Genomic DNA, 13806 nt, shown 5'->3' on the forward strand with positions numbered 1-13806 from the left:
ATCCTTCTCATCCCATGGGCGTACAGACTCTGCCAAGCGATGTTGGGGCTGGGAAGCAGGAAATTAGTAATTCCTTAACAGGTAAAACAGTAAATACTGTATATACACCATTTCAGCGGTGTATGTGGTCCTTTGCCTGGAGTAACATATCCCACTATATCCTCTTTGAAAAAATATAAAACCAATGCGATTCAATGCAGTTTGCATGCCGATAGTCTAGCCTAGTGCAAAATGTTACTATACAGCCAGGAAAGCCCACCGTGCATCAATTTACTGACAGGTACATATTGCTAGCAGTCCACTAAGGGCTCGTTCTTACTATGTTTGGTGACCTGCGGTTTTCTGCATTGGATGAACGCAGGTCACCACTATGGCACATAGAAAACATAAGCCCAGTTCACACCACAATGCTGGTGTCCTGTGGTGCACTGCAGAAAAATGCAGCTCGTCCACAGCTTTCCGCAGTGCACTGGGTGGTATTACATGTCATTGAGCTTCTTTGCAGAGACAGCAAGGCTCTGTTCATACTATGCAGGTGTGATGGAGCACAAGTGTGTTTCTGCACATTTTCCATGCACCCTGTGAAGAACAGTCCGTTCATTTCAATGGATTGTCCTACGTGCGAGAAACGAGCAAAAAAAGTCCCTGAACTTTTTGTGAAATCACACCTCACCAAAATGACATGCTTTAGCAGATATGTAGGGGGGCATTAATAATTAATGGCACCACCGTGTGTCTACTACAGGGCAGCGTGTTTCTATGCCTGTTGGGAAAGTGCGTGATTATTTTTTTTTAACATAGCCTAAAATGCTGGTGTGAACCAGGCCTAAAGCCTCTATTACACTCAAGATTCAGGATTTTATTTGCTGTCTTTGTACCCATGAGGGAGATCACTTTCACTTCCTGTGTAGGTGATGGCTTCAGAGAAGGCATGGAATAAATAAATACATCAAGCATGACTTAAATATGCTCTTGAATTAGATTGAGATCAATACTGTCAGTGCTTTTTTTTCAGAGAATAGATGCTGGAACTCCCCCCTTCAGAGTCACTCTTTATCTTAGCCCCCTACCCACCTCTGAGCACTGTCCCTTGGTTCCACCCCCTACCCACCTCGGAGCACTGTCCTTGGTTCCACCCCCTACTAACCTCTGAGCACTGTCCCTTGGTTTCACCTCCTACCCACCTCTGAGCACAGTTCCTTGGTTCCACCCCCTACCAACCTCTGAGCACAGTCCCTTGGTTCCACCGCCTACCCACCTCTGAGCACTATCCCTTGGCTCCACCCCTACCTACCTCTGAGCACTGTCCCTTGGTTCCACCCCCTACCCACCTCGGAGTACTGTCCCTTGGTTCCAACCCCTACCCACCTCAGAGCACTGTCCCTTGGTTCCACCTCCTAGCAACCTCGGAGCACTGTCTCTTGGTTCCACCCTCTACCCAACTTGGAGCACTGTCCCTTGGTTCCACCCCCTACCAACCTCTGAGCACTGTCCCTTGGTTCCACCCCTTACCCACCTTCCAGTACTACCCCTTTTAGAGAATACAGAACCAAGTATAAATTAGTGCTACTAAGTCATTTGTATGGAAATTTGTTAATGATAACAAGAAAAACCATAAAATAGATCCCCTACAGTAAGCAACCATAGACCCCACACAAGCAACAGTAGACCCCCCAGCAACAATAGACCCCACCCCCCAGCAACAATGGATGCCCCACAACAAAATACCACCCCAGCAAAAATAGACCTCCAGCAGTAATAAGAGATCTCCCATCAGCCAGCAACAATATACCTCTCCCTCAACAGTAGATCCTTCCCAGCAACAATTGACCTACCCAGTAACAATAGAAATCCATGCAAAAATATATTCCCACTAGCAATAATAGACCCTCCAGCACACCCCAGTATCCCTAGCATTACCTACATTCAGTGCTGGAGGTACCGGAATTGCGTTCCCCAATGTTCCTGCTGAAAAAAGCCCTGATTACTATCATAAAAACATGGAGGTGGACAAATATTTTCGTGGAAATGTCAGAGAGATCAAGAAGTGAAGAGAAAAGGGAACACAGCCAACATTTAAAATCTCACAGCAAAATCTCCTGAACAGGAAACCTGACCCTGACCAACGTATTCCCAACACTATCCAAGACTAAAATAGCAAAACAAAACTTTTTTTTGCGGAGCTTAGCTTTAAACAAGATGGTGTGTCACTTACCTGCTGCATGTTTTCTATGACTTTCTGTAGCCGATTTTCCACTCCTTGCTGAGAATCCTTAACAGCATTCATCTCACGGAGAAGATCTTGTAACACTCTCATGGCCTGGGAACAGAACCCCATAAACACAAGTTTGAAAAAAGGGGTATTTAAAACATTTTGTAGAACAGACACTTAAAGAGGAACTGAGTTCTGAAAGATGTGTTCAAAAAGGCAGATAGAGGGCAAAGGACTAGTCACCAGTATTCTTATTCTTATTTATTATACAGGATTTATATAGCGCCAACAGTTTCCGCAGCGCTTTTCAAAATGAACACTACAGTTACAATACAATTTGGTACAAGAGGAAACAGAGGGCCCTGCTTGTTAGAGCTTACAATCAAGGAATTATTTGTGGTCTCCCTGACTTATGCCTTGTTCTGAACTGTGTCAATGTGTGGAGGTAGCCATATTGATAGAGGCAGAACTTTCCTTCCTTATATCTGAGCCTCCAGCAAGGAAAACAGAGAACAGTAGTAGTGGCATCACCAAATTTCAGTACAAAGTTCCTGAGACTAGAAGTCAGAGGCAGAAATGCCTTCGTGTAGCAACCTCCTAGTTAGCTAGGGAGATCCCTAGCTTTAATTGTTAGAGGTTGAGTAGCAGCAGCCTGGGTGTAAAAGCCATGTGGGTCAAATTCAGGTCAGAGGTGAGAGGCTCTGCAGACCAGCTCTCTGGGATTTCCCCCTGCTCTAGAACTTTGGAGAACGATTAAAGTTTCGAGTCCAGACCTACTAGCCAGGCACAAACCTTACTCTCCACCAGTTGCCCCACCCAACCTTGCCCAGGCCCGTCCCCCAACCCCGCCCCTTAAAGCTTATGAAATTACATTTTTCTTTAGAATAAAGAGTCCAAAATATAAAAAACTGCAATTATAGTAAACAATTTACCAAAGATGTGCTAATAGAGCAGCCATGGTTTGTGTTGTACAGTAGGACCAAGTGTAGCTGGCCAGCTAAGACCAGTCCTAGGTTGTTAATATGGTTCACATATATGTGTATACCAAACCTGCCAATAACCTCAGTACAGTGTATATGTGCATATGTTAAAACCAAAAGCAAAATCATTGCTGTAATTTATGTCTTTGATTGTTATATGACATTTATATATTCATTGTGTTAGCAGAAGCAGAAAAGGAAAATATGCCTTTAAGAGTTAGTTAAAGATGAGCCAATCACAGCCAGCCTCACACTGTACAGAGCCTTAACCAATACCAGCCAGTTTCACATTTATGCCTGTGTAAAACTCCCTGCTAGGATTTTCTAGAGACACATGCTCACCAGACAGAAGAGGAAACAGACAGTTCCAATCAGAAAAGCTTTATGGAAACAGAGAAGGCCAAATAGGTATTTAATGCACTTGTGTTTTCCTCTGTTGTTTAGTAATGCAGGTAGATCTGTGTGTTAAAACTGTTGTGTGTGTTTACTTGTAGTTCCACCGAACTTATCGAACTTATCGAATATAACGAATTTATAAATCCAAGTGAATTTATCAATCTATCGAAATATACAGAACAAATTTATCGAATCTATTGAACCTATCGAGATAAGCTATCGAATCAAACCACTGTAATATGAAAGAAATAAGCTACTGTATGATAAATGAAAGTCATTGTAAGCCGTTTTATATGAAGAAGATTGAAGTTATTAAAGAAGTTAACTAAAGTATTCGGTGTGCTCTTTAAACCTACTGCATCCATAGAGCGGCATTGGAGGAATTACAGAGTAAAGTCAGTCTAATCAAACAAAGAAACAGCAATTGCATAATTTTTCTAATGCCACAGCGCACTAGGCACCAAAGGGTGCTGCGCCTGCCACACCAAGACTTTTGTAATACCCTTTTTCTGATGCAAAATACCACTTCAATGGCTGTTTGTGGATTGCATTCTATTCAATTAAGAAAAAAAACACCAACAAATAATTTTTTGGATGACAAAAAGCAGTAGGAAGCCAGTTTCACATCAATGGTTTTCATTGTACAGCAGGACCAAGACTTGTGTAATACCCTTTTTCAGATGTAAAATACCACTTCAATGGCTATGTGTGGATTGCAATCTATTCCATGAAGAAAAAAACACACCAAATAATGATTTTTTTGGATGACAAAAAGCAGTAGGAAGCCAGTTTCACATCAAGATTTGCTATGGTTTTCATTTTACAGCAGGAACAAGACTTGTGTAATACCCTTTTTCTGATGCAAAATATCACTTCAATGGCCTCTCCTCGTGTCCCCCGCTGTGGGGGAGAGCGGACCTCTCCTCGAGTCCCCTGTGGCAGTGGAGAGGGTGTCTCCTCTCAGCGGAGGAGAGCAGACCTCTCCTGCACCTGTCCCCTCAGTGGCGCTGCCAGTGTAATGGCGGTGCCGAAGAAGCCGGAAACCGGAAGTTGGAAACCGAAACTCGGCTTCACAATGAGGCTTGGAGTGCAGGTGCAGCCGCTCCATCCATCATCTGTGCTCGCCGCTTGCCACCGCTCGCCACACAGGAATTTCTCCTCTCATTTGGTGAGCAGGTGAGTGGCTTTTTCAAGCCCTGATCTAGAAGCAGTGGGCAGAGGTGAGCAGTGGCTGGTCTGTACTCTTAGAAGATCCTGGCCAATACCAAACAGGAGGCTTGGCAAGGGGCCAGGACAGCCTTTAAGAGTAACTGAGCCTGCTCAGCAGCAGGAGAGTTGGAGGAGAGTTCAGGAGTAAGCTGAAGTAAAGCTGGAGAGCAGGAGCCTGGGAGGGGGCCCAGATGGGAGAGGGGCTCAACTCCAAGCAAGAGGTTCTTGGAAGGAGGAAAGCTTGGGACTTCACCGGCCACCTGAGAGAGGACCTACTATGTGGCAGGGAAGGGGTGGCTTAGCTAGAAGGCCTGGTAGCAGCAACCGACCCACCAGCAACACAGGAGAGGGACTAAGTGAGTAAACCTGCAGCCCCTGGGCCAGATAGGGGAAGGAGCACTCTGGTGGGGGATCAGATTAACAACCACGCGGGACTGTCTTACTTTAAAGTGGCAGGCACTGGATCCCCTGCTCAGAGATTCACTCAGATTGGCTGGATTAGGAGAATCTAGGGTCTGGGGTGGTACAACCAGAGATGCTGGCTAGCTCTCCAAGAAGAGGATATTTGCTGTGTAAAACTTGTATATAGTTCCAGGAAGTTGTCCTCGGTTTCACAGTTCCATTGGGCATCCCGTACACCCCTAACCCTATCCCAGTTTAAATCCCCTAATAAAACTTCAGAACAAAGCTCAAGGACTGGTTACTGTCTTCTAGATGCAAGTTACTGTGGAAATGCGTGTTGCCTGGCGGTGCAGGACTATAGGGGGACCCAAACTTTAGCAACTCCTAAGAGGGCAGTGCTACATCAGATCTCACATTTCAGATATATTACTATGAGGCTGTAGGTGCAGGAGTGCCTAGGCACACTCGCATACCTGGAAGTGTATGGCTATTGTTTTCGGAACGGATTCAAGACAAAAGGTACATTTTTCAGGGTCCTGCTTAGGTTTCACATTCACACAGGCATATGCGTATTTTCTGCACAAAAAGCAGGCTCTTGATGGCAGAGCTAGCAGATGATCCTGCGTAAAATGTACACATACAATTCTTCTAATGACTTTATATGTGAACACATTGCACACAGAAAATCTATACAAACATATCTGGATGCAGCTGTGGCCTTCTTTTCTTGTACTCCGATAAAGGCAGTGCACAGTTTCAATTGTGTGTATGGCTCCATGGATCCTATAATGCTGCATATAAATGTGTACCAGGGGCCGACTGACAACTCATGGGGCCACTGGGCAATTGGGGATCATGGGGCCCCTGTGTCCTTGCCCACACTCAAAACACACCCCAAAAAAGCCTATAAAAAAAAGGTACCAGAGGCATTTTATGGGCCCCCTACTGACCCCGAGCCCTTGGGCAGTGCCCGAGTGCTCGAATGGTCAGTCCGCCCCTGATGTGTACAATACTATACAAAGTGACATTTCTAAATGTTCCGCTGAACACAGAAAATCTTTGCTTTTGGAGTTCAGGTGTACTTTAAGGGCATATGTACCACCATACGCCCTTAAAGTGGAAAAGTGTTGGATGCCTATTTCTGCAGAAATGACCCTCAGGGCAGGCAAGTGTGCCTGTTATTGGCTGTGAACTGAGACGTTACCAGATGGCTCAGTTTACAGACACTGTGTACAGAGCCAATCCGAGTGGCTCTGTACCATGTGATCACAATTGTAAACCGTGTAGGGTTTGCATTGGTTAGCCCACCCCTTCCTCTTACAGGGGGGAGGAAGGAGGGAACTAATGAATAATTTAACAATTCCTTCCTTAGTTGCAGATCAGCAGATCTCAGGGTTGTGGGATTGTTTTTAACCCTTCCCCCCCTCCTGTTTTATATATCTCAGCCTCTACCTGTCTCTGCAGTGACCTGTATATTAACCCCTCACCTTCTTTAGCTTTCATATCTGTACATTAACTCCTTCATCTCCATCCCCCACTGTAGGTGATCTGCACAATTAACCCCTTTTTCTCCTCCTCCCTCTGGGTAGGACCAATACATTTAATCTATCTCGTGCACCATTACCAAGTTCTGTGTTTTAACCCCCTTAATACCAGTATGTTTCTTCATTTCCTAAAAATGAGACCACCTCATCAACTCACCACCTACTTCCCAAAAAGGGATCCTTTTTGGGGATGTTCGTACTGTCCTAGCATTTTCCTTGCAGAATAACATATAACAGAGCATGGAGAATAGTTTTTTTTTGTTTTTTGTAAATAAAAATTTTTTTTTCTTTATATAGTAAAAAATAAAAAGAAACAGTTATTAAATAACATAAAAAGAAAGCTCCGTCTTTTAAATAAAAATGTACCAATGCTCATTTGGGCACAGGGTTGCATGAGCAACTGTCAATCAAACTATCACAGCACTGAAAAATGACCTGGTAGTGAATGGGTATCACAGGCTATTTCTGAAGTACTTAAAGTGTAACTAATGGTAAAACCTTTTCTCCATTTTGGATAGAGTAAGGGAGGGTTATAACAAGCTTTCAAGGGTCTTTTACCCCTTCTCTACCCTGACAGTGGTTCCTGAAAATGTAACTATTACTGCAAATAAAAATGTATCAAGAATAGGGTTGCCACCCCACATGGATGGCAGATGAGCTGCCTTGCAAAGAAAATTAAATTAAAGCACCCAAAACCAAAAAGTGTTATATTGCAGTATACCACTCCTCAGATGTGATGGCTGCTTTAGTTTTGTTTTTTCATTCTTATTTCCTTTATTTTCACTTGGTGATCCAGTCAGTAAGTCTGTTATTTTTCAACTTCCTTTAACAGACTAAACTGTCAAGTACCAGTTGGAGGGTTAAGACAAACCATTTACCCCGGACAGGGGCGCTTACAAATATCAGCTTTTATTCATTTATGTAAAATCTTTGTCCCAAAAAGAAACAAAAACGGCTGCAATTACCTAACAAATGTTAGCTGGAGTTCAGCTTTAATTTGTTAGTCAAGTCCATCTACCTTCTTCCCAGACTGACAATTCTGCTGTCCAAGGGTGTCTCCATTATTCCTCCATCCACAGTGGAGACACCTTAATACAGGAAGTGTGTTACTGTCTGGTTCTCCAGGTGAAAATAAAAAACTAATGCAGCCACCACATTAACTGCTTCCCCACCACCCTATAGTAGAACTACTGCTAAAGAGTGGAAGGGCTGCACAAAATCACATATATACACATGATTTGCATTTCTGGGTAGGGAGCGTGCTTGCGCTGCCATTGGCGGCTAGGCATGTCAATCACTGGGTCTCGGACGGAGATTTCCCACCGGCACTTGGTGATCGTCGGGTAAAGCTGACAGGGGAGAGACCTGTGTGTAAACAATACAGGTCGCTCTCCTTCCAGCGAGGACATACTGCTTTGTACTTCTCTGCACAGCATGTCTCCAAGGTAAAACAGCACACATAGTAAAACACAACCAGGACTGACAACTCATGGGGCCCCCGGGCAATAGGGGATCATGGGGCCCTTGTGTCCTTGCCCAAACTCAAAAAAGACTATGAAAAAGGTACCAGGGGCATCTCATGGGGCCCCCTACTGACCCCCCCAGGCAATAGGGGATCATGGGGCCCCTGTGTCCTTGCCCAAACTCAAAAAAGCCTATGAAAAAGTTACCAGGGGCATCTCATGGGGCCCCCCACTGACCCCGGGCAGTGCCCAGGTTTCCAAATGGTCAGTCCGCCCCTGAACACAACACAGCACAGTTAACCATTTGATCACCCAAAAGTTAACCCCTTCCTGCCCAGTGCTATTAGTAGTGTCATTGCTTTTTATTAGCAGTGATCACTGTATTGGTATCACTGGGGATGTCAGGGACAGTTAGTCAGTTCCCCCCCCCCCCAGTGTCAGAATGCCCACCACAGTCCCGCTATAAGTCGCTGATCGCCGCCATTACTAGTATAAAAAAAAAAAAAGATTCCAGTATCTATACCGCCATTTGTAGATGCTATAACTTTCACGTAAACCAATTAATTTATACGTATTGGGATTATTTTTTCAGACATGTAGCAGAATACATTTTGGCCTAAATTTATGATGAAATCTGATTTTTGAAATTTTTTTTATTGGGTATGTTTAATAGCAAAAAGAAAAAAAATTTTTTTTTTCAAAATTGTCGGGTCTTTTTTTGTTTATAGCGCCAAAAATAAAAACTGCACAGGTGATCAAATAGCAATGAAAGAAAGCTCTATTTGTGGAAAAAAAAAAGGATGTAAGTTTCATTTGGATGCAGCGTTGCATGACTGCGCAATTGTCAGTTAAAGTAATGCAAAAAATGGCCTGGTCAGGAAGGGGGGGGGGGAGGGGTAAATCCTCTGGAGGGCAAGTGGTTAAGGGTTGCTAAGCTGCAAAATATTTACATTTTTTTCAGAGTTTAATATTGCTTTAATGGTACTTCAATTACCTCAATCCAATCAGAGAAGTTTGTTTACATTGTTTCCAAAAGTCTAGCTTTACATGAACATAAAAAGGATCCTTAATTATAAATAGATGTATGTACTAATTCTAGATGAATAGGGACCCTAATCCCCTGGGAGAGGCATTACGAAACACAGTTCTTGCCCAGAGACGCCCTTCCATCCAATTACACTGACTGCTAATGAGACGCTGTGTCTCTACCTCGGAGCCTTCCCGGCCCTGAAAGGATAAGTCTTCTATAACAATGATCACATTACCCTGTATGAATTAAAGAACATACTGATTACAGTGATGAGCCTTGTTTTGGGAGTTGTTTATGTTGATTTGTTTGGAGTTGCTAAGTGTTATGAAACATTCACTAATGAAAATGATCCTCATCACTCAAGGGACCAAGATGGCTGCCTAGTACTGGCAAGGTAAGTAGGTTCTTCTTTATAACTATTAATCCATCATGTAAGGCAGGGGTCTCCAAATGTTCAGGACTGAGTTAACTGTCCTTCAGCATTTTGGGGGGCCAGAATCTGGCCAGTTGGAGTACAAAATGTTCTGGCATCAGCGGGAGGAATATTGCTCCATCAGTGGTGTCAGTGGAAGGAGCAGTGCCCATCATTAGGAGGAGTAGTGCCCCATCATTGGTGTCAGTTGAATGAACAGTGCCCCATTTTTGGTATCATTGGGAGGAATAGTGCCCCGTCATTGATGTTAGTGCAGGGAACAGTGCCCCATCGTTGATGTTAGTGCGGTGAACAGTGCCTCATTCTTGATGTTAGTGGGAAGAAAAGTGCCTCATCATTGATGTTAGTGGGAGAAATAGTGCCCCATCGTTGATGTTAGTGGGGGAAATAGTGCCCCATCGTTGTTGTTAGTGGGAGGAACAATGCCCCATCATTGATGTTAGTGGGAGGAACAGTGCCCTATTGTTGATGTTAGTGGGAGGAATAGTGCCCCATTGATAATATCAGTGGGAGGAACAGAACTCCATCTTTGGTGTCAGAGGAAGGAATATGTCAGGGTCCTGTCCACGGCAGAAGTTCTGGAAGATCTAACAGCATTTCTGCCAGTACCCTGCATGGCCGCAGAAGCACACATCAGCCTCAGTTTGATGCCTGACGGCCTTTATAAGGAGGCTCATCACTTCCTCAAGTTGCTGGCTGATCTCTAGCTCCCAGTTCCTTGCTCCTGTCTCCTGTTTCCATTTTCCTGTGACCTCCTGATACCGACTCGGCTTGCTCTTGGACCCATCGACTCTGTTTAATCCCTGATCTGACCTCGGCTAGGCTTACGGATACTCTCTCTCTCGCGCTCCTCTGTGTATGACCTCAGCTATCCCATCTGACTATGGCTGCTCTGATTCCCACCTGGTACCTGACCTTGGCTTGAACCGGCTATGCAGTAAATCTCTAAATCCTGGAAGGGCTTGAATACCACGCACAGACGCCACCTGTCTGCAGACCTATCTCCGTACATCAGCTGTGCTTCTGGGTTGACCACCAACCAGCACTCCTACATGCGACCTGTGCCACTTTGAGCCTGACTCCCGCTGTCCTGACTCTCAGGGGTGTCTGGAACTTAGCCGCAAGGGAAGCCCTCTCTCCATTGGCCTCCATCACCAGGTATGTGATAGAATAGTGCCCCATCGTTGGTATCAGTAGGAGGAATAGAACTCCATCTTTGGTGTCAGTGGGAGGAATAGTGCCCCATCGTTGGTATCAGTGGGAGGGATAGAACTCCATCGCTGGTGTCAGAGGGAGGAATAGTGCCCCATCGTTGGTATGAGTGGGAGGGATAGAACTCCAATTTTGGTGTCAGAGGGAGAAATAGTGCCCCTTCATTGGTGTTAGTGGGAGGAACTGTGCCCCATCATTGGTATCAGTGCAGGGGATAGTTCCCCTTCGTTGATGTTAGTGTGGGGGATAGTGCTCCATCCTTGATGTAAGTGGGGGAAATAGTGCCCTATCGTTGATGTTAGTGGGGGGAAATATTGCTCCATCGTTGATGTTAGTGGGAGGAACAGTGCCCCATCATTGGTATCAGTGGGAGGGATAGTGCCCCATCATTGATGTTAGTGCGGGGGATAGTGCCCCATCATTAATTTTAGTGCGGGGGTTAGTGCCCCATCGGTGATTTTAGTGGGGGAAGTAGTGCCCCATCGTTGATGTTAATGGAGGAAGTAGTGACCCATCGTTGATGTTAGTGGGGGAAGTAGTGCCCCATCGTTGATGTTAGTGGGGGAAGTAGTGCCCCATCGTTGATGTTAGTGGGGGAAGTAGTGCCCCATCGTTGATGTTAGTGGGGGAAGTAGTGCCCCATCATTGATGTTAGTGGGGGAAGTAGTGCCCCATCGTTGATGTTAGTAGGGGAAGTAGTGCCCCATCATTGATGTTAGTGAAGGAAATAGTGCCCAATCGTTGAGGTTAGTGCAGGAAATAGTGGGCCATCATTGATGTTAGTAGGGGAAGTAGTACCCCATCGTTGATCTTAGTGGGGGAAATAGTGACCCATCGTTGATGCTAGTGCGGGAAATTGTGCCCCATCGTTGATGCCAGTGGAGGAAGAGTGTCCCATTATTGGTATCAGTGGGCGGAATAGAGCTCCATCTTTGGAGTCAGAGAGAGGAACAGTGCATCTTGTTGGTATAAGTTGGAGGAATAGTGCCCCATCGTTGGTGTCAATGGGAGGAATACAGCCCCATCATTGGTGTCAATGGGAGGAATACAGCTCCATTGTTGATGTTAGTGGGAGGAATAGTGCCAAGTCATTGGTGTCAGTGGGAGGAATAGTTCCCCATCACTGGTGTCATTGGAGGGAATAACGCCCCATGATTGATGTCAGTGGAAGGAATAGTGCCCCACTGTTGGTGACAGTGGGAGGAATAGAGCTCCATTTTTGGTGTGAGAGGGAGGAATAGTGCCATTTGCTAGTAGCAGTGAGAGGAACAATGCCCTATTGTTGGTATCAGTGAGAGGAACTTTTCTCTATCATTGGTGTCAGTGGGAGCAATAGTGCTTCATTGTTGATGTCAGTTGGGGAAATAGAACTCTATTGCTGGAGTCTGTGGAGGGAATAGCGCCTGATCATTGGTGGTAGTGGGAGGAATAGTGACCCATCGCTGGTGTCAGTGGAAGGAATAGTGCCTCATTGTTGGTATCAGTGGAGGGAATAGTGCCCCATAATTAATGTCAGTGGAAGTACTAGCACCCCACTCTTTATGTCAGTGGAAGGAATAGTGCGTCATCTTTGGTGTCAGTGGAAGAACCCTATGTTTGGTGTCAGTGGAAGAAATAGTGCCCTGTTGTTGTCAGTGGGAGGAATAGTGCCCCACGATTGGTGTCAGCAGGAGGAATAGTGCCCCATGGATGGCGTCAGTGGAAGGAATATTGCCCTAATGTTGGTGTCAGTGGAAGGAATGGTGCCCCAAAGCCCAAATAAATGCAAGCACAGGGCCGCATTTGGCCCCTGGACCACAGTATGGAGACCATTGATGTAAAGCATAAAATTAAAGTGTTACTAAACCCACAACAGTAAAATCAGTCTATATATGCAGTAAAGCATGCTTGTTATACTCACTATGGGACCTAGGGGGTTAATTTTCTGCATTGATTATGTAGTGCCCCCTAGTCTACAAGGTTTGTCAAGTGTAGTTGGAGGCTTGCTAGAAGCCTGGGTGCGAGTCAGAGGATTATTTCAGGTCATGCTGGAGGGCTCTACAGGTCAGTCCTCTGGTACCTCCCCCTGCTCTAGAAGCTTCTCCAAGATTTTAGAAGCCAGTAGGTGGAGGTGAAGAGCTGATCTGCATATTTATGAGAATCTGATCAATCCCAGGAAGGAGGCCTAGCAGTGTGGCAGAGTGGCCCATAAATATGACACAGCCTAGCCAGCAGGGGAGATGGGTGGAAGATGGATAGTTGAGGTGCAGCTGTATAACCTGGGAGGGGGCCCCCCGGAGAAGGAGGGTTCTGCCTCCAGTCTGAAGGTTGGAGGAAAGCTGAAAGAGGGAGCTCCACTCTGGTCTGCAGTCCACCAGGGAAGGATAGCCTGGAAAAGAACCAGCCCAGTGGAAGACCTGAAAGCAGTTCTATCCATAGCTGCAGGACAAATACAGTATTAGTAGCTCTACACCCCCAGGGAGAAGTCTGCTGGATGCAAGTTCTTGGCAAGTCTTCAGGGAACAGTTTAGTAGTTACTAGATCCCTTGCCTTGGGAACAGATACTGTGGCCAAGTGGGCTGGTATTTTTTTCACTAAGGGGACCAAGAGTTCCTACAACTTGGGACATTGCTAAAATTCCACCCAGGAATACCAGACTCCTAGGAGGGGATTACTTTGATAAAGACTGTTGCTGTTCCAGAGGGAATATAGTCCAATGTCTGTTGCTGAAGTATGCCAGAGAAGGAAGTTGTCCTCCTTTTCGTTGTTCTTCAAGTCAAACTGGGCATTCCATAACCCCTTTTCCCTATCGAAGTCGAAATCCCTAATAAATGCAAAAAAAAAAAACAAACCCAAGGACTGTTTCTTTGTGTCTGGATACAAGTTGGAAAAATGGGTGCTGCCTGGCTGTGCAGGAAATAAGGCCAGCGACAATCAAGCGGGAAA

At 45.3% G+C, this 13806-nt stretch overlaps 1 protein-coding gene across 1 annotated transcript in view; it reads right to left on the minus strand.

Moving 5' to 3' along the window:
* Positions 1–13806, minus strand: part of QRICH2 (glutamine rich 2) — a 99809-nt gene that overhangs the window by 54662 nt on the left and 31341 nt on the right. Inside the window, exon 2 of the mRNA XM_089682650.1 lies at positions 2216–2320. Within this exon, the coding sequence (XP_089538776.1) occupies positions 2216–2320 (105 nt within the window). The remainder of the gene's footprint in view (positions 1–2215; positions 2321–13806) is intronic.

Source organism: Staurois parvus, unplaced genomic scaffold, assembly GCF_062004578.1.
Source record: "Staurois parvus isolate SC_StPar_1 unplaced genomic scaffold, SC_StPar_1.0 ptg000293l, whole genome shotgun sequence".
NCBI classification, from domain to species: domain Eukaryota; kingdom Metazoa; phylum Chordata; class Amphibia; order Anura; family Ranidae; genus Staurois; species Staurois parvus.